This window comes from Carcharhinus amblyrhynchos, chromosome 14, assembly GCF_965287045.1.
Source record: "Carcharhinus amblyrhynchos chromosome 14, sCarAmb.v2.hapA, whole genome shotgun sequence".
In the NCBI taxonomy this organism is placed as follows: domain Eukaryota; kingdom Metazoa; phylum Chordata; class Chondrichthyes; order Carcharhiniformes; family Carcharhinidae; genus Carcharhinus; species Carcharhinus amblyrhynchos.
Genome location: NC_137337.1, coordinates 19,572,115 through 19,596,910, shown reverse-complemented (window position 1 = coordinate 19,596,910; position 24,796 = coordinate 19,572,115). Strand labels below are relative to the sequence as shown.

The following is a 24,796-nucleotide window of genomic DNA, read 5'->3' as shown; positions in this document are numbered from 1 at the left end:
GTGACACTAATAAATAATAAAGTTTTAGAGAATGCAATTTTCAGCTAGTTAATTCATCCTTAAAACAACTTTTTTAAGATTTAAACACCAGGAACAAGCACACATTTTTTCTTGCTCTTCAATTTTGTATTCCTCAGGAAGTCAGTGAGATGTATTAGCTGTGCTCTTTGTTCTTTGAGTCCTGAAGATTCTTCAGATAAGCAAAACAGTATTGACCATGCTCCTTAAGTTGCAAATATTGGATCTGTTGGAGCTAGGTAATTTTGGACCCCTAGCTCTTCCTCAAGTCAGATTCATTGCCCCAGAATGACAATTAAATGATGCTTCCTTTTAGGACCTTCTGCAGATGGTTCAGTTCTTGAGAGCAACAGAAATTAAACTCCTTCAGTGGTGGGTACGTGCTTGACGTTCAGAAAATATTTTACTTCAATGACGCACAACACCAAATTGTAACACTGAATTTATGGTGACTGAATCACTGTATTTCACAAGGTTGTTAGACATACTGGTTTTATTTGCAACAGTTTTGACTGGAGACTGACGACAACAAAGTAGTTAATTTAGTAGTTATTCTGGATCCTACTGCATTGTGAATAGAGAGTCAACAGACTTTGCATGAATAGGGAAGTTCATACAAATGTCACGTGATCTCTGAGTGTACGGAACTCCTGAGAAAGAGTGGAAAAATTGTTGCTCTAAAGTTTATGAAGAATGAGCACATAGAATGCTAAAGGGCTCGTATCCATTAGCATGACCTGTTGAAAAATATTAACCTGAACTAAAATTCATAGTAGATAGTGCTTTGTTTGAAATAGTACCGGTTTTACCAGTCTGAAGATGGACAAATTAATTTATCCCAAAGATAAAAGCAAATTGCTGCACGTGCTGGAATCTGAAACAAAAACTGAGGAGTCATCCATGTTGGATCTATTCTCTCACCACAGATGTTGTCAGACCTGCTGAGATTTTCCAACATTTTGTTTTTGTTGTTAATTTATCCCACTTATACCTAATATTGATTCAGAATCAGAAGCTATTTGTATACACATTCCTTAATAAATTTGATGTTTGAATAGCATGAATTGTGGTAACATAATACTCAATTACAATTAAATACTTTTAACCATTTTCTGTTTCAGTGCTTTCAAAAGTAAAAATAAGGTCTTTTACAGAAATGTATGTTCTCTCTTATGCACCAAGGAACATTGATGCTTTTCTGTATTTTATTATAGCATCTTTAACATGAAAAAAGTACCTCAAAACATTTTAGAGAGGAGTCATCAAGTGAAAGGAATGACATTAAGTAATGCTAAAGCAAACCATCTGATACTTGACAGCATCATGAAATGAAGTATTTTTTTCTTAAAAGCAGATCTCAACATTTTCTCACAGAACAGTTCAAATTGGAGGTTTGAAGTATTAATTTCCCATTTAAAATCCAAATGCACAGTAACTCTTTTGACATTCATGCAGTTTTTCCATAGGATTATCCATTTTCCTCTTTTTTTTTTCAAGTCAGTAATAACTTTTTCTGTGATTATTTTGTCAGATGACCGTACCCAAATTATATTTCCCTTGGTAATGATGTTCTGTGAGAAATCATTCAAAGCAGATGAGACTATCCTTGCACCATTGTCACATCAACTAGGAAAGCTCTGTCATGGTCTCTCAGGTAAATTTTGTAAGTTTTGTTTTTGATTTCTTAACTCCAGTACTTTTATAACATGTGTAGCTAAATGGAAAGTTTTTATATTCTGTTTGCTTTCTTTCTGCCTGTCTGCATTTTGTTAATTTTTAATGACTTGCTTCACTGTTTCCTATTGTCCTTGTTCACCGATCTTCCAACAACAAAGGAACTGCAAAACATTTACCTGTATTGTACAATGCTGTGTAACAACCTCAGGAAAGATACATTGGCTTTGGAAGGAATTGACAGGAATATAAACAAGTTTATGAAACCTGTTCTCTTAATTTAATCCTCTGAACCCTGACATCAGCCAGGTGGATTTGCACTGTGCTCCCTCCAAGGCTAATATGTCCTTCATAAGGTGCGGTGCTCAAGTGTTTGAGTACTCTCCTTCCTGGCTTAACTTCATCTTTAGAGAACCTAAGAACATAAGAAATAGGAGCAGGAGTAGGCCATCTAGCCCTTCGAGCCTGCCCCACCATTCAATAAGATCATGGCTGATCTGTCGTGGCTCAGTTCCACTTTCCCGCCTTCTCCCCTTGCCTATCAAAAACCTATCTACATTTCCAACGTTTTGTTTTTGTTGTTAATTTATCCCACTTATACCTAATATTGATTCAGAATCAGAAGCTATTTAGCGAGGCAGCCTCCACCACTTCAACGGGCAGAGAATTCCAGAGATTCACCACCCTTTGAGTGAAGAAGTTCGTCCTCAACTCCGTTCTAAACTGCCCCCCCCTTATCTTGAGGCTGTGCCCTCTACTCCTACTGTCCTTTCTGAGCGGGAAGAGCCTCTCCACCTCTATCCTATCCATCCCATTCAAAATCTTATATGTCTCAATGAGATCTCCCCTCATTCTTCTAAACTCTAACGAGTACAAGCCTAGTTTATTCAGCCTCTCCTCATAGTTCAACCCCCTCAACTCTGGTATCAGCCTAGTAAACCTCCTGTGCACTCCCTCCAAGGCCAAAATATCCTTGCGTAAGTGCGGCGACCAAAACTGCACACAGTACTCCAGCTGCGGCCTCACCAGTGCCTTGTACAGTTGCAGCAAGACCTCCCTACTTTTATATTCAATCCCCCTCGCTATGAAGGCCAGCATCCCATTCGCCTTCCTGACCACCTGCTGCACCTGCAGACTGGGTTTTTTGCGATTCATGCACAAGGACCCCGAGGTCCCTCTGCACCGTAGCATGCTGCAGTTTTTCGCCATGTAAATAATAGTCCGTCCTACCATTATTCCTACCAAAGTGGACAACTTCACACTTGCCAACATTAAATTCCATTTGCCAGTTCCTGGCCCATTCACCCAGCCTATCTAGATCCCTCTGCAGACTCTCCACACCCTACACACAATTTGCCGTTCCACCAATCTTGGTGTCATCAGCAAATTTCGACACCATACACTCGGTTCCCTCCTCCAGATCATCTATATAAATGGTAAATAGCTGAGGCCCCAGCACTGACCCCTGGGGCACTCCACTAGTCACCAACCGCCAATCCGAATAGCACCCATTAACCCCCACTCTCTGCCTCCTATTTGACAACCAATCCTCTATCCACGCTAACACCCTACCCCCAACTCCATGCCCCCTAACCTTCTGTAACAACCTCTTGTGCGGCACCTTATCAAACACCTTCTGAAAATCAAGAAACACCACATCTACCGGCTCTCCTCTATCCACTGCCCTAGACACATCCTCATAGAATTCCAGTAAATTCGTCAGACACGACTTCCCTTTAATGAAACTGTGCTGCGTCTGCTCTATCAAACAATTCTCCTCAAGATGCCTTGCTATTTTCTCCTTGATTACGGATTCAAGCATTTTACCTACAACAGACGTTAAACTAACCGGCCTATAATTCCCTGGCATTTATTTGTAAACTTGGCATTTAGCACATCTTTAAAAAAAATTTTTGGAATGTCAGTTGATCTTTTCTTAGATTTGTTCAGACCTAGACCATACAAATCATTGTTTTGTACCTTTTGTCTTTTTTTAAATCCTCTGTTGACTGTTTTGCACCCACCCCCAATCCCAATGCACATCATATAGGCAGGTACCTGCTTATTGTATCTGACTTAGGCTCTATATAACTGAAGCATTACATTCTCCCTATTATAATCCAGCTCCCTTAACATAAAGGCCAACATCCCAATTATCTTTACGATTTTTTTCTTGTAATTGTATAATACTTTTACAAGATTTGTATGCTTGGACTGCAAAATCACACATTCATCAAAATTATGCCAGGATTTAACAAGGATAAATTTGAGGACTTGCTGCATAAACACAGTTTGTATTCCTTTAAGTTTACAAGATTGCAGGGGAGAGGAGATTAATCTAGTTGAGATATTTAAAATGATAAGAAATTCATTAAGAGTAGATTAAAGATAAACTATTTCATCTAGTAGGAGAATTCAGAATAAAGAGGAATAATTTTCAAATTTACAACAAGGGCATTTAAGACTAAATTAGAAAACATATTTTCCCCCAGTTGCAGTGAAAATATGGATTTTCTATTCCTCCTCTCAGTCCCACCCTCCCACATCTACCCCCAAAAATGGCTCTGGATTCTGGGCAAATTAAAACTCTTTTTAGGTCAGGGTATTTAGCGATATAGAGCAAAAATGGGTAATTGATTAAGGTGCATATCAGCCATGTTCTAACTGAATGGTGGAGCAGTCTCAGATGAGCTCAAATGTTTTCATGTTCTTACGATTTTTCAGTGTTCAATAATGCCATCTGTGCTAGAGGAACAAGTCCTTTATCAAAGATAAAGTGAGGCTAACTAGCCTTTAATTTCCTGGCTCAAATTAATACTTCTGTTTAGAGGCAAATTCATTTACAAACTGAGGGATTTTCCGATTACAGCCATCCCAAGACCAGAAATTCCAACCTGAGGTCAATGGACCTCTAAATGGCTTGCCAACTTTTTTATCACACCCATGATGATAGTGGTGGTGAGTGGGACTGGAAAATTTACTCCTTAGACTTATAGCAAGCACATCCTTGGGAAATTATTATTGTAATGTTAATTGATCTTTCCTTTGTTTTGTTTTGAGTGTTTAAATGTATCCTTCCTTAATTTTTTTTAAATTTAAACCATCATAGCTGTGTGATTTCTTTAGTACTATTCGGTTTTCTTTTTTAGAAAAACAGTGCTCTGTTTTGCACCCACCTCTGTTACTTCTGTAATTCCATCACCCAATACCTTTGAAAACCAAGGCAGATACTTGCATGTTTTTTCCGCCATTCCATATCTCCACTACAAACTTGTCTTCCAAATCATAGATCATTGAACCCTACAGGGCAGAAAGAAGCCCTTCGGCCTGTCAAGTCTGCACCGAACACAATCTCACCCAGGCCCTACACCCATATCACTACATATTATACCCACTTATATTGGCTTATTTTAACTCTGCCTTATTGTGCTGTGGCGATCCTCCTAACATAAAAAGCTTTCGTACTGACTCTAATTTTTCGCTATACTCGATTACCATTTTCAGTCACTTCCTTAGCCTTTTAATCTCCTTTTTGTAGTGTTCCTTGTTTTGTGTATGTTGTAGGTATTTTATTATCTCCATGTAAAAATGCTAAGTATTTCTATTTTTAATTTCAGATTTGATCTAAACTTCCCTTTCATGCATGGAGCCTCAGCGTTCACATCACTTTTTTTTCTTATTAGTATATGCTTAGTTTTTTTTCTTTAATTTTTATAAGTATTTCTATTTTCTGGTGTCTGTATTGGTTAATTAATGCCCCTTTCTTTTAATATGACTTGTGATCCCATTATAATTTGCATTCTTAGATTAAGCTTTAAAACCTTTTTTCCTTTTCTATTCTTGCATTGAACCTAATTATATTGTGGTCCCTCCTCCCAAATGCTTCTTTCTTATAAGTCACTTACGTAATTCTGGATAATGAAATGGACATGTCAAGTATTTCTCCCTTCCTGATGAAACGCTAACATGCTGACTGAAACAGCGCTGCTCTCTTCTCTCCAAGCCAATCCCTCCTTATCCACACTTAAAAATTCTTTGCCTTTAATTAGGCTACAAACTAATCTGTTTGATTTCGCTCTCATTGTTTCGCAGTCCATAATAAACTTTGTTACCAATCCATCTAATCCCAATCAAAGCAGGTTCTATTTGGACCTCTTCTTGCTCTCTCATGTGTGCACTAGTAGGATGATCCTCTATGCTTGTGATGAAAATTTTGGACCAAAATTGCTATGATGAGCCCTTTTTAATAATGCTTCATGTGAGCAGATCAAAACAATTTAAGTATTTGGAGAAAGAGTTCACATGGACAGAGAATCAAAATATGAAGCATCGGATAGGGCCTGAACCTGGCCTGCATTGTGGACAGGGGATTAACTGAAGTTGTAGGTTGACCAGAGTTCATCATATCCTGCATGCAAAGGATGAATAAATGCAGTATGTTTGGTGTCCAAGATCTTGTACACTTTGTGATGAAGAGAAACTAGGGGACAGTGTACGTGTGCGATAGAGAGACTGTGGGAGCAGAAGTTGTGCAGAGGTTGGGGATGATGACTAGATTGATTTAGTGAAACATAAGCTAGTGTGTGCTGAAGGAGAGAAACTGCGGCAGAACTTTACGTTGCTTAAATGGGCTCTCACTTGACCCAAAATCACATGCAAAGACATCAGGCACACATCCTGATGTTATCATGCGCTTGTGTAACATCATGGTTGCAGGCACGTGGGGGAGTTGGAAGTGCACACGGCGACAATTGAATGGACAGTTAAGCCCATTAGTAACCTAACTGATTTGTAGTCAGAGATGCAGGGCCAGCAAGGAACGCAAGACAGAACGCACAGAGAAGATGCCATATCCTGTTGCCAGAGTATACAGCAATTTAGCTACCTCAACATGTTGCAAGTTCAGTGCTGCAGGAGGTTCCACCTCTCTAGGGACACCTTGACATTAATGTGCCAGAAAGTTGGGCTGCAGATCACCTCCAACTGTGAGGGTGGGTACAAACTGTCAATAGCCCTGAAGTTCACAGTAACACGCAACCTTTTTGCATCCAGATCTGTGTGGGGTGTCCCAATCAGCTGCCCACAGCTACGTCACGCTCATTATTGCTCTGTTCAGACAGGTCCTCTCATTCCTTCCATTGCCAGATGGACGAAACCAACCAGGCTAAGCGAGCCAGGGGCTTTGCAGCTATTGCTAGGTTCTGCTGCATCCAATGTGTCGTAGACTGAACTCATGGCCACCAAGGAGGCAGCAGGTCAGCTGTGTGCCTTTGTGAATAGAAAGAGTTAATTTTCCATGAACGTGCAAATAGCATGTGACCACAAAATCCAGATTCTGCAAATCTTTGCAAGATACCCTGACTGTTCCCATGATGCAGATACCCTGCAACACTCCCAGGTGTCTAGACTGTTTGTGGCTCCAGCCCAGTTGGCTGGCTGCTGGGTGACCATGGACCACCTTCCCTTGAGAAGGTGGTCCATGGTGTCACTCTGGCACCCAAGGACAGAGGTGGAAGGGAGGTTCAATAGGAATCGGGCCTCCACAAGGGTAGTTATTGAGAGGCTCATTGGAATGCTGATGATGAGGTCCAGATGCTTGCACCAATCTGACGGAGCACTGCAGTATCCTCCAGAGCACATGTTGCTTATAATTGTTGTCTGCTGTGCTCTGCAGCATCTGGCCCACTGGAGGGTGATGTTAGTGAGGCAGCACCATAGACCACAGAGGATGACTCTAGTAATGGATCTGATGAGGACCCTGGGAAGGCACGGGATGAGGACATGGAGGTAAATACCAGGAACTGTCAGGGAGGCAGGGGCGCCTGAATGCAACTCCTCTTCAGCTCAGTTGCTATGGCGTGGCTTTGACCTCCTGAACAAACATTTCTGAGGAAGCAATCCTATTAATCCTAATGTCGAGTCACAACCTCTGTAATAAAATTGGCAGCCCCAACTCATAAGCCACTGCAGTGTCACATACAAAATGTGTGCAAAATTCAGGCCCGTAAGTGTATGTGTTTAAGAGCGAAAGCAAAATGTGCATGTCGAATTAGAAAATTGGTGCAGTGTTGCAGTGTGTGTTGGAGGGATACAGAGAGTGATAATCACGGGAAAATGTTGGAATAATAGAACTTAGTGTTATGGAGGGGTGTTATGGAGAAATCTAATATGTGTAGGAGGAATATAGATTGTGATTAAAAATATTGAAATAATAGAACATGTTGTTATGGAGAAATCTAATGGTTAAATATAAGCCGGATAGGTTAGGACCCGGTTTGGAGATACCATTAGCAGTCTCTGTCACTAAATGTTGTTATGGACTGTTTTCATTCATTATTTTTCTTTCCCTTTAGGGAATTTAACTGATGAACAACATTTGTGGTTTTTGGATTTCTACAAGAAATTTAGTACATTAGGCCTACAACATGAAAACGGTCAAAGTGATCACACAACTCAATTCTATGCAGCAGATATGGATGCAAAATATGTGTCCGTCAGACAGAATTGTGCCTATAACTTGCCAGTAAGTACTGATCATAAAATGCTGATCTTAATCTGTAGATTTGTTTCGATTACCACTGCTTAGTTTGTCACAAAGTACAGACAGTTTAATAACTCTAGTATTATAAGTATTCTCCATTTGTACATGGGAAATGTTCCTTCCTGTATCAGTCTCCATGATGTGTTTCTGGCTGTTTTCCTTCTGCTTTTCTTTTTCTTTCTCATCTCTTAATTTCTGATGAGAATGTTGTCTTCATTCCTTGTCATCCTCTTCTAGGTCTCATTTTCTTTCTTTGTGCTTCAGAAGCACTGACTAGCGCGACAAGTTGGGAAGGTTGCCACCAGCATCTGGAGCCTGCATTTTGAGTAGGATTTACTGGGATGATGTGGTCTCTAGCAGAGCCCCTTTCATCTATTCTTCCTTATTTCTTGCCCTCCACCTTAGGAAAAGGAAGGGGAAAGAGAAAGGGACATGAGTGAAAAGATGGGAGAGGTAAGAAGGGCAGTGAAAGAATTGCGTGTAGAATGTAGCAAAGTATAGGAAAGGGACAAAGGGAGGAGAACCATTTTAGGCATGTATGAAATAACTTTTAATTGAACATTTATTTTTAATGTTTGTGGAATTATCCTCTTGCTATTTCAAATTGTACTTGTTATCAGGGAGGGATACGGGAGTCTGGATTAAGACTATAGACTATATATAACTGTTGGAGTGGACAAGAGGCTCCTTCATGATCAGGGCATGTAGCAGTTCTGATTCAGAATGGGCTGTTTTTTTTTTTGCTCAATATTTGGCAGGGACTGATGGATAATAAGACTGTCATCATTGCCTATCTAATTTAGTCAACAGGTGTTAAGAGGCCCTGACAAATGCAGTAAGCAAAGCTGGAGGAAAGAGATCAGAGTATGAATAACCTTAAAGCAAAGTCGCGTTTCACAGAGGGTTATCACATGACCCAAACGTTATTAAACCTCGGCAATAACTTAAAATCCTCCCTCGCAATTAATTCCACGAAGAAAAAATTGACAATTTATGCTGTACAGCTAACCAATGGATTGGATGTAGAAATGTGACATGACGTCTTCTGCCAAAAAGTAGGGAGAATTGGCTACATTTTAGGCAAGTAGTTTTGATTATAAATATGGACATTAGAATTAATACATTGGAAAGTTGATGATGGGGATTGAAGTTTTGTAGGGTAGGACACATACTGGAATAAGATGTATAGCAATTAAATATTAAAATGATAGGAAAATAAGGACAGAATATATGACTTCAAAATGAAGGTGGAATTACCTAAAAGCATTCTGAACATTCTTCAAGCCCACTTCACCACAATACTGCATTTGCTAAGACTCCCTATGTACAATAACACATATAAAACACCTCTAAATGAAGATATGTGGTAAACTCTTTAGACAGAAGAGGAGCTAGGAGGGAGGGTGACAAGAAATTTGGTCAAGAGGTGGACTATAAAGAGGATCTTCAAGAAAGAGAGGAAAGTGGATAGACAGAGATTTTAGGAAAGGGAATTCCTTTGTGGTCTATGTCAGCTGAAGGTACTGCTGCCAACAGTTGGGCAAAAGAAAGGGGAAGTGCACAAAAGAAAGAACAGTGTTTGGATGAGCTTGCAGGAGGTTATAGAAAGAGAGAGTGTATTGAGGCCATTAAGAAATTTAAATAAAATTTAATGCTAAAATTTAAAGGATTATTCAGGCTTCATTCTGTCAACCTGCATTTGACCTTGTTACTAAATTTGAATTTGTTGTAAAATAATCCAGACGATATTGCTTGTACAATTATTCAATTCCAAATAAATTCATCACTTCAGGATATATTTAACACCATAAGACCTAGGAGCAGAATTAGGCCACTCGGCACATTGAGTCTGTTCTGCCATTCAATCATGGCTGATTTTCTTTTTGTCATCCCCATTCTTCTGCCTTTTCTCCATTACCCCTGATCCCCTTATTAATCAGAACCTGTCTATCTCTGTTTAAAGACACTCAATGACCTGGCCTCCACAACTTCTGCAACAAAGAGTTCCACAGATTCACTACTCTTTGGCTGAAGAAATTTGTTTTTGCTTCGTTTAATTTTGCATTTTTTTTCCCTCACAGGCCATGATACTTTTTGTGGATCCTAAATGTTTCTACTCAGAACTTTATCCCACTTTTTCAACCCTCTGTCATGATCCTGAAACCCTTGTCCGACGAACTGTTGCCACTGGCTTCCATGAAGTAAGTGTTTTTGAGTAATTCTTCCCAGTTTTGTTTTGTAGTTCAGTCTGGTGGATACAGAATGATATATGTATGAAGTGACATAGGTGGTAGTCTAAAATCAAAATAAAGCTTATTACTCCTATTGAAGTAGGAAAGTAGTCACTTTGCTTCTGTATGTGCTCATCGGTCAATGTTGGAAAAAGATTAGCTAGGATAATCTTCTAACACATCATCAATGGCAATAGCGTGTATAATAGTCCTGGGCACCTACACCAGGTCCCCATTCCCAGTTTCTGCAGCAGTGGGGAAAAGACAAGAAGGAATAAAGTTGTTTGAATGTTACAGACTCCTTTCAGAACTCACCCAATATAGTATTTTCAGCGTATGCTCAGCCGGGTGAGTGCCTTACTACTTCAGTTTTTGTTTTTGATCAGTTATAGTAGTATGCTTCACTGCTCTACCTATTGTTATCTAAATGACTGCAACACTTAAATTTCTCTGGATCTGGTACAAATTGGCAAACGCCAACTTATTGACAAATGATTTTCCAGTTTCCGTAGTGAATAATTTCAAACTTCTTTGTACTTGCTGCAAAACAACTTTTTCATGTTGGACAGATACAAACAATGTTTGCTTCACGTGAACCTACAACACACAATGCAATACTAATTACTTCCTACTTGAATAGATGGAAGCAATTGTTCCAAAAATAAAGTAGTTACCTCTTGAAGCTTGCAAAGCTAGGGAGTAGTTCAGAATCAAAAGGGAAAATAAAACATTCACTCTCAAGGCTAATGCTTTAGACATCGAAATGTTGTTGCTTAGAGACACGGAGCAGAGTACAGTGACTTGACACTGGAAATTTTGAGATAATTATAGCATATACCTGGCACCAAAGATGCAACAAATCTGACTGACGCAAAGCTAATAGGGTTATTGTGGATAGACTGCAGGGGCAAACAGGTCATTTGGAAAATCAGTAAATTTGAATGCTTCATAACATTTTATATCTTAAGTCTTACTATTAGCTGGAAGGCATTTGAGTATGGCACACCAATAAAAACCCCTTTCCATCCACAATCTTTGTTCTAAGTGATATTGCTGATTTATTGACTGAATTCAAGTGACTTTCATTCTGTAGAACATTACAGCGCAGTACAGGCCCTTTGGTTTCACAGGTCGGCGCAACATCAAGGGCCAATCTAAAGCCCATCTAACCTACACTATTCTAATATCATCCATATGTTTACCCAATGACAATTTAAATGCCTTTAATGTTGGCAAATCCACTACTGTTGCAGACAGGGCATTCCATTCCCTTACTACTCTGAGTAAAGAATCTACCTCGGACATCTTTCTATGGGCAGGATTTCATGGCTTCGCTTGTCCCAAAACCATAAAATCCTGCCCGCGGTCCTTTCCATGATCCACCCGTCACTCACTCCGATTCCCATGGCAGGCAGGGTGGTAAAATTCTGGCCCATATCTCAGAAGACTAAAGAAATGGCTTAAAAATATAATGATGTGGAGACGCAGTCGGAAGTCTCACAACACAAGATTAAAGTCCAGCAAGTTTATTTGGTAACAAAATCTGCTAGCTTTCAGAGCACTGTTCCTTTGGTAAGTGGGAGTTCTGTTCACAAACAGGGTATATAAAGACACAAGGTTTGGTGTCTTTATATGACCTATCTGTGAACAGAACTCCCACTTGCCTGATGAAGGAGCAGCGCTCCAAAAGCTAGTAGATGTTGCTACCAAATAAACCTGTTGGACTAGAAACAAAAAGCCAAGAATGCATCTGTTTTGTGTTGAGGTGGTGTGAGCAGTATCCTCTTGAGGTCCCCAGTATTACAGCTGTTAATTTGCAGCCAATTCAATTCACTCGATATTGAAACAAAACAAACAGCCAAGCGTATTACAGATGAAAAATACGATAGACTCCAACAACATCTCAGCAGTTGTGCTCTGAAACTAGCCACATCTCTCAAGTTGTTCTTGTACAGCTACAACACTTGCATCTGCCTGACAAAGTCAGATATGACCAAAGTATGTCCTGTTCATACAAAAGCAGGACAAATCCAGTCTAACCAATTACTGCCTCATTAGCCTGCTTTCAATTATCAACCAACTAGTAGCCGATATCATCAACCATTCTATAATGTGGCACTTACTTGCCAATAACCTGCGCGCTGAATTATATCAGAATCACTGGGCTCCAGACCTCATTTCAACCTTGGTACAAACATAATCAACTTCCAGAAATGAATGCAGCAAGGCAGCATTTGCCCAATTGTGGCATCTGATTGCCATTTGGTAGTTGGGTCATTTTTAACCAGATCAGTCTCTCAGACCAGAAAGACCCAAGGTCTATCCAATTCATACTTGCAATAATCTACTTGTTGATTTCTGCTAGATGTTTGTGTGTGTGCGCGCGTATAGCTATGTAAGGATCGAGTACGCTTGCGATATTGCATGCAGCTGAGCTTGTAACTCTCACTGTTGAGAATCGCACCTGAATATTGCCTGTTTGAACAAGATGCCAGAGGGTACTCGTTGTACTCACTGAATTAGACACCAGCAAAAAGAAAACCATGCATTCATTAAGGAGTGAGTGAAAGGAAGAAGAAATGGGAAGTGGAAGGAAAGGAAAGTGTAGGGAGGGAATTGCAGAGCATAGAACCGAGATGACTGAAGGCACAATGTCATTGGTGGAGTGACGATTTCAGGATGCGCAAAAGGCCAGATTTTGAGGAATGGAAGATTGTAGGACCAAAAGTTACAGATTTAGGGCTGGACAAGATTAGCAGTAAATGATCAAAACTCAATTACTGAAAAATTCCTTTGGTTTTAGAAATGTTTGCTTTTTCTGGTACAAAAATGTATTTTTTTATTACTGAGTATTTGAAATGGAATTAAATCTAAAATTTTATGGAATATTCCTTCATTCATAGGAAATATTGTATGAATTGGAAAGATTATTTGTTTTGGTGCAAATGTTTTGCTATAGCTCTCAAACTATTTTGTTGTACAGTTGATCAATTCATTCCTTACTAGAGTGTCATGTTCTTCAAGTGGGTCGATATATAAAGTTTTATGCATTTTATACTTGTAGGTCATTAAGCTGCTAGGCTCCAGTGTTCACATAGTTCACAAAGAACTGATTGCACTCTTACAAGATGAATCATTAGAGGTAAGGCAAATAACGTATCATCAGCTTTGACCGAAGGAATTGTTTAATTCTTTGTCATTTTCAAGGATTTTTTGGTTTTAAAATTAAAGTCTCTCAAATTTTGTCAGTTATTTTTCAACTTTTAATTTTGTTTCCTTCTACCACTGCTACAAACTCCATACATGATTTGTGCCTTGTCTTCGTTGGCAAACTCAGTGACCTCGCGTTATAATCATCAGCCTATCCCTCCCATGCATTGACGTTTTTGTTCAGCACTCTGAAATTTCCTAGTTATCGACTTTCACAACCATTTCTTTTTCTTAATTGTATGGTGTAATTTGAAGCCTGTTCCAGATTCAGCACAATGATTAAGGAAGAAGGAAAGCACTTGCATATATAAAGCACCTTTCACACCTCCCAAAGTACCATACCACCAGTGAAGTACTGAAGGATCAGAAGTGTGGTTGCTGTAGTAATATAGATATGAAAGGCTTAATTGCTGGAAGCTGATACTGGTGTCCTAGTCTGAATTTTGTTTTTCCTCTCTGCACCAGAGGCTTGAGGTCAGCTCTTACAAAAGTCAGCTTCTAGTCACAGGACAAAAGGAGAATTGAGCATGAACAATCAATGTGTTAACAAGTCCATGTTCTGTATTAGCTCCGGCATTAAACATTAAGACTTAGGGAAAGATCACGAGATCCTCTGGATTGCAAAGCATTGGCGGCAAATGAACTCAGTGTTTAAATGTGACTACTGAAACAAAAAAAGACCTTTAAAGGCATGTTCAGTAGCAAAGGTAAAAAAGGGAAAGGAGCATAGCTTAAAAAAGAAAGCCGAAAAAAAAGATTAAAATGTGTTTTTTTGCAATGCAAAGATGTGGTAAAATAAACTGAATGAATGGCAAACAGCTATTTTACTGGAAAACTAAATAAAACAGCCTTATGTTACTTGGGTTGCTTTGTAAACTTTCAAATAGGGAGCAAAGTGAAAGAGGAAGTCTGTAGTTAAACTTAATAAGCAGGAATAAGAACAAAATTGAGCATCTTTTATTCTTCCGTAAACACACTAGGAAAGCAAGGAAAATACAGCTTTGCCCAAAAGAAGGGAATCCTCAAAAGAGCTTATTGTGTTTATCACTGCTGACAGCACTGTTATTGTACAATGTCTGACAACACCTTTCACTCTATTTACTCATCTCCAGGAAAACCCCATCTTGTTCCTAGCACAATCCAAAGTGATATAGAGTTCTGGACTGGATGAGGCTGCCTTATCCAGGTGCTTGTCAGTTGATACAAGAACATGGCCAAAACCACAACACAAGAATTATCAGCACTTAAGACATTGCACTAGGAACATGATGGCTTTGATGTATTAATATTCTGCATTAAGAAATGAAAGCAGTGAAATGTCACGCACCACCTATCTTGCAGTGGAATTTATTTCAACATTGTTGTCATATTTGGCCTCAAAATGAGCTTCCAACCACACATGCCAATCCAAATGCCACCTATTTCCACCTCTCAGACGCTGCCTGACTCTGATCTGGCTTCAGCTGTTATATTGCTGAAATCCTCATGCATACCTATGTTATCTATATGCTTTCCTAATGCACTCCAGTCTGCCTCCCACATTCCACCTTCCATAAACTTGAGGTAATATAACTCTCTACTGCTCATGACTTGATTTGCACCCACACATCACCACTGTGCTCATTGCTCTTTATTGGCTGCTGGTTAAACAATATTTCAATTTTAAAAATTTCATTCTTGTTTTCAAATCATTCATTGCCTCACTCTATCCTCCCAATCTCTGTAATCATTTGCACCCTATTCTGGGTTCGTGAGCAATTGGATTTTAATTTTTCCAACCTTGGTTGCCATGCTTTCACTTGCTAAGACACTAAACCCCTCAAACTTTCTATCTCTCCTTTCTCCTTTAAGACATTCATCAATTCCTATCCCTTTAACCAAGCTTTTGGTCGCCAGTAATATCTCCTCATGGAATTTTTGTCAAATTTTGCTTAATAATGTTCCTATCACATGACTTGAAGTATTTCATTATGTTAACAATGCTTTATAAATTCATGCTATTGTTCCAGTTGTAAAGTATGTTGAGATGTTCAGTGAACTTTTTTGATTTGATATATTATTGTCACATGTATTAACATACAGTGAGAAGTATTGTTTCTTGCATGCTGTACAAACAAAACATACGGTTCCTAGAGAAGGAAATGAAAACGTACAGAGTGTTGTGTTACAGTCATAGCTAGGCTGCAGAGAAAGATCCACTTAATGCAAGGTAATTCCATTCAAAAGTCTGACAGCAGCCGGGAACAAGTTGTTCTCGAGTCGGTTGGTGTGTGACCTCAGATTTTTGTATCTTTTTCCCGAAGGAAAAAGGTGGAAGAGAGAATGTGCGTGGGGTCCTTAATTATGCTGGCCGCTGAGGCAGCGGGCAGTATAGACAGAGCCAATGGATGGGATTGGGCTACTGGATGGATTTTGCAGGAAGAGGTACAGGGGAACCTAGTCATAACTATGACAAAAGCAGAAAATGCTTGAATCACGAGAGAGAATAGAGCCAATGTTTTGAGTCAGGATGACCCTTCATCGGAGTCGTAACTATACCTGATGCTTTAGTTGTCATGAAAACTGGATTTAGATTTTTGCTTAATTTAAATGCTCTCTGCCCTTTGAAGAAAGAGTTGAGAATGCAGACTTCTTGGTAGAGCCTCGCTATTGATGGTTAATTGATTGTCAGAATACTCTCTCAACCTGCAAAAGAGCCACACTGTTAGTGATCCTAGTTGTGTCAGTGAACTCCATACTATAGCGTAAAACTATCTCAGCTGCTATGACTTTGTACATGTGTTTTTGAGTGCTGTTTTGCTTAAGAAAGCGGGCTGTTATCCATAGCAACATAGCACTTATGAGCAAGTACAGGCCATTTGACCCTTTGAACCATCACTGACATTGATGACATCTTGACTGATCTGATTGTGATCTAACTCCACTTTCCCCTCTCCAGCCTCCCGAACCATTGACTGTCTTGTTTATCAAAAATCTTATCTAACTCTGTCTTGAATAAATTCAATGGCACAGCCTCCACTGCTTTCTGGGGAAGAAGATTCCACAGATTACCAAATGTCTTGATTTTTTTTCCCCCTCATCTCTATTTTAAAAGGGAGACTTTTTCCTCATGAACTGTGGCCCCTGTGTCTAGTCTCCCCTTCAAGAGGAAACATCCTCCCAATATCCACCCTATCAAGTCCACTCCAGATGTTGTATATTTCAATAAGATCATCTTCTAAACTCTAAAGGGTATATGTCCAACCTTTCTTCATGAGATAAGCCGCAAGTGATAATTCTGTGAATAATTTTTACAGCAATTCTATCATTATTGAGATAGTGTGGGTAAAAGGCATTAAAGTGTCTATTCAGCCATGATCACAACGAATGGTGGAGCAGGCTGAATCCTAGGTGCCTAAATCCTAGGTGGATGAGTGCTTCTGGTGAGACTGTCTTAAGTACTAGGTGGATTATAACTAAAAAAAACCCTAATTCCTCTTAATCCTCCACAACCTCTGTGCAGCCTAATTTGATAGCATCTCCAGCAATGGTTCTGCTCCCACCTCTACTGTTGCCTCCATTTACTCAGACCCCTACTCCTCTTCATCTATGTACTGCCCTTTGCTGATATCATCTACAAACAGAGGATGAGTTTCCACATGTGTGCTGATAACACCCAACCACCACCAACTCAACCCTGCCGTTTTCAAACTTGAATGCTGTTTGACTCTGGGCTGAGTTTCCTATCCCATATCCTCCCAATTACAAAGGACATTAACCTTCCCACTGAATGCCGCTTGCCTTTGCCCTTTTCTAAGTCCATCTTGTCTCTGAACCCCTCATGCATGGCTTTGTCATCTCCAGAGTCAAATATTCAGATTGCTGTTTTCCATCCTCAAATGCTTAAATTCGTTCAAAATTCTGCTGCCTGTAAATTTTATTGATCATCATTGAACATCTTTGTCATAGCCATATTGTATGCCTTCCTTCTCTATAGATTAGCCTGTTGGAATTGAGTTATATGGTTGAATTTTGCAGATTTTTCATCCCTTATTTTAGTCTTCTGATTCATTACTACTTGGTCAATCAACAGATTTTCTATTTGTTATAGAAACTGCATGTTGAAAATTTAATTCCTCCCTCAGATGTCATTATAAAATGAGTCTGGTGAGAGATGAATTTTAACCTCAAAGCATGGTCTGGTTGGGGTCAGCTGGGAGATTGAAGTGTTAAATGATCTGAATTCTGACCAAAAATTCCCTTCTTTCAGATTTTATTAGAGGTGGAATGGGGGTGGGCAAACATATTATTCACCATGTTGAACTTAACTTTGGATGGTTGGTTACATGATCCTTGGGTTAGTGCTTCCTGAACCCTCTGTGATTATCCCATGACCATTCCAAACTCCCATCCCTCTGATCCCACTTGCCCATGGGATTGCATGTGGGCAGCACTGCATTCTGCATTCCCTGCATTCCACCATCCACATCCCCAAACTACCCGCTTCCCCACCCTCAGTCCACTGCCAGTCAGTCAGGTAAATTAATGTTCAGCCTTTGATCTCTTCACTGAAATTTATGTGAGTGTTAAGGAAATATATGATGGTTCTAGTTGAAGGTCTTATTAAATAAATCACTGTCCATTTTAAATAATTCACCTTATTATGGCAAGTGCAATATAATCATCTTTTGAGCAATGATGACCACTTCTATAAAAGTGAGCAACGTGTTTTTTAAAAAACTTCTTTGATGTTATGTCAACACTGATTAGTATGCAGAATAATCCCTTTCAAAAATTTGCCATAACTCTTGATGTAGTTATGCTGTATAACTGCTTGGTTCATTTTTTTGTCATATCTAGGTATTGGATGCACTTCTGGATCACCTTCCAGAAATTCTGAGACTTGTCATTACGGGAGGAGACCTTGTAGGGTCAGAGAGTAAGGTAATCTATTCAATATCCTGATATTTAAGAAATATAATATTAAGATCCTTTATCTCTAAAATACCCCTTCCTGCAGAGACAATTGAAAAATTTTGAGAAGCAATCATCTGATTATTCATCATCATGATGTTTTTCAGCCGATTACTTATAAGAATTACTGAATATTGGGCAGCCCGGTGGCACAGTGGTTAGCACTGCCTCACAGCGCCAGGGATCCGGGTTCGCTTCCAGGCTTCGGTCATTGTCTGTGTGGAGTCTGCATGTTCTCGCTGTGTCTGCATGCATTTCCTCCCGGTGCTGCGATTTCCTCCCACAGTCGAAAAGATGTGTTGGTTAGGTGCATTGGCCGTGCTAAATTCTCCCTCTGTGTACTCGAACAGGCATCAATGTGCAGCGACAAGGAGATTTTCAGTGACTTCATTGCAGTGTTAATGTAAACCTACTTATGACACTAAACTTTAAAAAAAAACTTATTACCACAGCAATAATAATGTCAGGTTGCCCAGCATTTTACTTACGGTGTAATTAATGTCAATATTTTACAGTACTTTGTAATTGTCAAAATGATCAAATTAAGTTTGTTCTTGCATTTCAATTTTGATTTATCTGTTACCCTCTCTGCAAGGTTGTAACACCAAAAACTTATGATCAAATGATGAGTTTCATACTTGTTCCCTGCTTTGTTTGCTGTAGTCTAGTAGGAAGCATGGTAAAACAGAAAGTGTTACATTTTTATGATCATATTTATAATTATTGAATGAAAAAATTCTAGCAAAAATTGATTCACCCCAACTTTAATAGCTAGTTATAAACTTTTAATGCCATTATACAGTTAAGTCTCTGTTGCATCATAGGCAAAATGCTCCAGTTTTTTGATACCCGTGAGTTTTTTAATACTTGAATGGGATGTACGTGGTACAGCTATTGCTCATCCCAAATTGCCCTTGAGAAAATGATAGTGATCTGGCTTCTTGAATAGCTGGAGTCAGTCTGGTGTAGGTACACCCAGAGTGTTTTTAAAAAGGGAGTTCTAGATTTTTGCCCCAGCGACAGTAAAGGAACAATATAATTCCAAGCCAGGATGGTGTGTGGCTTGGTGGAAAACTTGCAGGTGGTGATGTTCCTATGCATCTGGAACTGTTGTCCTTCTAGGTGGCTGAGGCTGCGGATTGCAAGGTGCTGTTGAAGGCAGTTTGACAAGTTGTGGCAGCACGACTTGTAACGGGTGCACACTGCTGCCACTGTGCGTCAGTGGTGGAGAGAGTGAATGTTTATACTGATGGGTAGGGTACCAATCAAGCAGGCTGTTTTAATGTGGATAATATACTCATCCAGGGAAGTGGCAAGTAATTCCATTATAGTCCTGGTGTAAGACTCATAGATGTTTTACATGCTTTGGGGAGCCAGAAGATGAATTATTTAGTGCAGAATTCTCAGTCTCTGACCTGCTTTTGTAGCCACAATATTTATATAGTCCAGTTAAGTTTCTGGTCAATTGTAACTCCCAGAATGTAGTAGCTGGAGGGATTCCACAATGGTAATGCTATTGAAGGCCAATGGGAGATGGTTAGATTCTGACTTGTTGGAGATGGTTATCGTCTGGCACGTGTGTAGACACGGACTGCTTCAGTATCTGAGAAGTCATGAATGATGATGAGCATAGCGCTATCATCAGTGAATGTGGTCACCTGACATTCTTAAGGGAAGAGGTCATTGATGAAGCAGCTGAAGATGGTTGGACTGAGGAACTCCTGCAGTGATGTCGTGGGACTGAGATAATTGGACCTTCCAACTTTGCTACCTATGACCCCAACCAGTCATAGCTAGGGGTCTATGACTGGTTGGGGTCATAGACCCCTAGGTCTTTTCCCTTTCTCATTGGCAATTTTGTTTGGCCTGCTGTCAAACATTTGCTTGCCAATGCTGTCTTCATATCAAGAACAGTCGCTGTCACCTTGCCTCTTGAATTCAGCTGTTTTGGACTGAGGCAGTGATAAGATCAAGAGCCAAGTGGTCTGACTGTTTGATAGCACCCTCTATGATACTTTCCGTTTTCTGATTAAAAGTTGACTATTGAGACGTTAATTAGCCAAATTGAATTTGTCCTGCTTTTTCTGGACAGGGCACAACTGGGCTTGGTTCAGGGCACAGCTATTTTTGAAGCTCAAGTTTAAGTAATACTGCTAGGATATTGTCAGGACTCATGGCCTTTGCTGTATCCAGTGCCTTCAGCTGTTTCTTGATATTAGCTGGTGTGAATCGAATTGACTGAAAACTGACAACTTTGCAGGGTAGCTCAAGCAGAGGCCACTATGGATTATCCATTCAGCACTTCTGGTTAAGTTGCAAATGCTTCAGCTTTGTCTTTTTACATTGATGTGCAGGGCTCCCCCATCATTGAGGAATAGGGGTACTTATGGAGCCTCCTTCACCGACTAGTTACTTAATTGTTCATCAGCATTTATGACTAGATGTGATGGGACTCCAGAACTTTGGTTTGACTGTTGGATTGCTTCGCTGTTTCTATTACCTCTGGCTTAGCATCCATGTAGTCCTCTGTTGTAACTTCAAGATTGACACCTCATTTTAGGTATGCTGGTATTGTTCTTGGCCGACCTTACTGCAGTGTTCTTTGAACAGCCTTGTTCCTCTGGCTTGGTGGTAATGGTAGAGTAAGCGCTATGCTCGGCCATGAGGCTGCAGATTGTCATTGAATACAGTTCTGCTGCTGCTAATGGCAAGTAGTGAGTCATGGATGCCCAGTTTCAACTTGTTGGGTCAGTTCTGAATCTCTCCACTAAGTAGAAACATATATCAGCATATACACATCCCAGAAAAGCACTACAGTTCTACCACAGAAGTGTGCACACAGTGTAATGAACTGGAATTATTGTATTTTCAAAGCAGATTTGCAGAAGACATATTAGTTATAATGACAATTTTACTTCTGTCTTATATGCTGCATTGTTCCTATGTGCAATCATTTAATTGATAATTTAGACAAGGTATGGGCAAATTTCTGGAATTTTAAATGTACCCTCTTTTAAAAGTTTGAGTTTGTCAAGTTTTTGTGCACATGTATTTATAGGAGAATTACTGTTTACGAGACCATATTTTAATTTAAATTTCTGTTGCCAGGTACATGTTCCTGATCTGATCCCAGCTCTCTCAGTGGCAGAACAGAGAGCTGCCACTTCCCTAAAATGGCGAATACATGAGAAGCTATTATTGACGTTTTCCTGTCTGCCGCAAGTCATTTCAAGTGATCAGATATACTACAAGTTTTTGCCCATAATGTTTAGAATAATGACGACAAATGTAAGACCTATCTCGAATATAATTTCATAAGAATTTTGATACAAGGTGAAAATTGTGATATTGGAGTTGGTAATGCTCCCAGTTGAAGGGGGTTTTACCAATTTGATTGAGTTTACTTTGTAATTCGGTACCAAGGATAATTCCAAAGTAGTATAAAATTTATTTTTTTAAATGCAAACACAATTTTCGGACTCGCCTTGTCAAAACATATTGAAATTTAACTGTAAATTTTTTTATAGCCTTTAACTTGATTTATAAGAAACTAATCGATAATTCTGTATCATTCTGTCAATTGAATCTGCGGTTTGGCTTTTAAAGTATGTCTGAGATATTATGTGTTCACTTATACTTTTATCCTGTTTAGGCCTGTGGATTTAAAAGAATCTAAAGTACAATAGAATTTGAGGAATTCCTTCATATCTTTCGTCGTACTTCAACAAATAGTTTTATTCTTCATGTATGCACATGTCATTTAGGTCTCCAATATATAGTTCAAATATTTAATTTAAAATCACATGTCAAACTGTAGTCACATATTTCTGTTGTGTAAGTCACACTGTCACTTCTATGACTTGGCGTACGTAAACAGCATATATTTCTGTTTTCTTCTCCATTTATGTCTGCAATACTTATTTACAGTTACTGTCTTTGTAGTGTCTTTTATTTATAACTGAAAATGTTAGACCATTATTAGAAAATATCATCTGTTGACTACTGAATCATTGTAATCTCAGAAGACAGGTAATTACTAATGTTCAGATATTCTGATTTTCTTTGACCTAAGGAACAAATCATTTAAGAAAATTACTTTCTCAAGGTTACAAAGCCAATGTGCAGAGTGGACAGGGTGAGCCCCTAGTCCATCTCCTTGCTTGCTCCAAAAAACCATTCTAATTCAGATTGACTCCAAATTCATGGTTCCCACAAGAGACATACTAGATCCAAGCTGACGAGAACAGGCAGTAACACCTGATCTCTGGCTTGACCTTAGCCAAAAGGCCGAGAAGCGATTGCCATGATTTTCCTGTTAGCATTTAATTTCAAACTTAACTAAAGTGTTAATTGAAATTTTGTTAAACCCTCTGGTGCAAGCCTTTGTCCTTTGACTCAAAGTGCTCTTCAGCAACAAACATAATTTAAGACTTAGTTTACAGTGTCAATGTGCAGCATTTTTGATGTCAGTAGATTGTTACATGACCTTTTTTGAAGGAAATGCTAATTCTGATAACACTAAAATTCAGGTTGGGATTATTATTATCTAGAATGTCCTCCCAGTCCAAAGAGCCTCAGCCAGAACACTCTGTGTATTTGTTCGGTATAACCGCAAACAGGAGCAAAGGCAGGAAATATGCAGTAAGCTCATTGAACGTAAGTATTCTTTTAAACCAAATGTAATAAAGTAACTTGTAGACTCTCTGTATATTGTTCCCCAGACTTGGAAATAGAAATCTGAGTAATAAAATCCAACCATAAATCTTCCTTTTCTGATGCACCATTCCACAAGGAAATAAGAAGAAATAACTTGCATTTATATAGCATATTTCATGTATATGTTATGCTATAGCATTTTGTATAGCATATTTAAGGGTGCATTGAAACCTTTAAATGTTTCAATAGACCTTGCAACCAAAGACGTCCAAAGTGTAGCCACTGTTGTAATGTAGGAAATATGGCAGTCAACTTTTGCTCAGCAATGAGTGAGTTAATAATCAGGCATTCACTTTGTGATGTTAATTGAGAGATGAGTATCACCTTGAACATGGGGGAAGTTCCTAAGCGCCTCTTCATTTGATCTGATTTATTATTGTCACGTATTAGTATAGAGGGAAAAGTATTATTTCTTGCATGCTTTATGGACAAAGCATGCCATTCATAGAGAAGAAGAGGAGAGAGTGCAGAATGTAGTGTTACAGTCATAGCTAGACTATAGAGAAAGATCAACTTGGTAGGTCCATTCACATTTCTGATGGCAGCAAGGAAGAAGCTGTTCTTGAGCCAATTGCTATGTGACCTCAGACTTTTCCCAGCGGAAGAAGATAGAACAGAGTATGTCTAGGGTGCGTGAGGCCTTTGATTACGCTGGCTGCTTTTCTGGGGTAGCGGGAAGTGTAGACAGAGTCAATGAATAGGAGGCTGGTTTGCATAATGGATTGGGCTTCATTTATGAATGTAGTTTCTTGTGGACTTGGGCAGAGCAGGAGTCATACCAAGCTGTGATACAACCAGAAAGAATGCTTTCTATGGTACATCTGTAGAAGTTGGTGAAAGTCGTAGTTGACGTGACAAATTTCCTTAGTCTTCTGAGAAAGAACAGGCATTGGTGGGCTTTATTAACTATAGTGTCGGCATGGGTGGACCAGGATAAATTGTTGGTGATCTGGACACCTAAAAACTTCAAGTACTGCTGTGGGATTTTTTAAATCTCCCCTTGTTATGGCCATGTTTTTAGCACCTTATTTGTAAGTGGCATCATGCTCTGTACTGGACTGAGGTGCCAGGCTAGATTTTGTGCTCCAGTCTCTGGAGTGGGACTTGTGATGATTCCAGTTGATGTTATTACTAGACAGGAAGATTCCAGAATGAGACACTGGCTCTAAAGGTCTTAACTTTTACTTTGTTTAGAAAATATAGAGGAACAAACTCCCAAGATTGCTAATTTGTTTTTGAACAACAAGAAAGAAAACATTTATTTGACATGAAGATTTTATTCACAATACTCCTTTAGCCCTCCTTTGGTTCACAAATGCATACAGATTTCAAAGATAACACCCCACTCTGAGATCAAATAGCCGATGCTATTCAACTGATCTTCTGTGGATTTCACATGATTGTCACACACGCTTCCAAACTCCCCTCCCAAAGAATCATGCTTTAAAATCTT

At 39.3% G+C, this 24,796-nt stretch overlaps 1 protein-coding gene across 4 annotated transcripts in view; it reads left to right on the top strand.

Annotated features, from left to right (window-relative positions):
* ppp4r4 (protein phosphatase 4, regulatory subunit 4) overlaps positions 1-24,796 on the top strand; it is a 135,631-nt gene that overhangs the window by 82,173 nt on the left and 28,662 nt on the right. For 3 of the 4 annotated variants that reach the window (XM_080202345.1, XM_080202344.1, XM_080202347.1), the window contains 7 exons: positions 1,550-1,681; positions 8,046-8,215; positions 10,315-10,434; positions 13,529-13,606; positions 18,514-18,597; positions 21,736-21,915; positions 23,178-23,283. In XM_080202345.1, coding sequence (XP_080058471.1) covers positions 1,550-1,681; positions 8,046-8,215; positions 10,315-10,434; positions 13,529-13,606; positions 18,514-18,597; positions 21,736-21,915; positions 23,178-23,283 — 870 coding nt within the window. The remainder of the gene's footprint in view (positions 1-1,549; positions 1,682-8,045; positions 8,216-10,314; positions 10,435-13,528; positions 13,607-18,513; positions 18,598-21,735; positions 21,916-23,177; positions 23,284-24,796) is intronic. The other variant, XM_080202346.1, reaches the window with a different exon arrangement.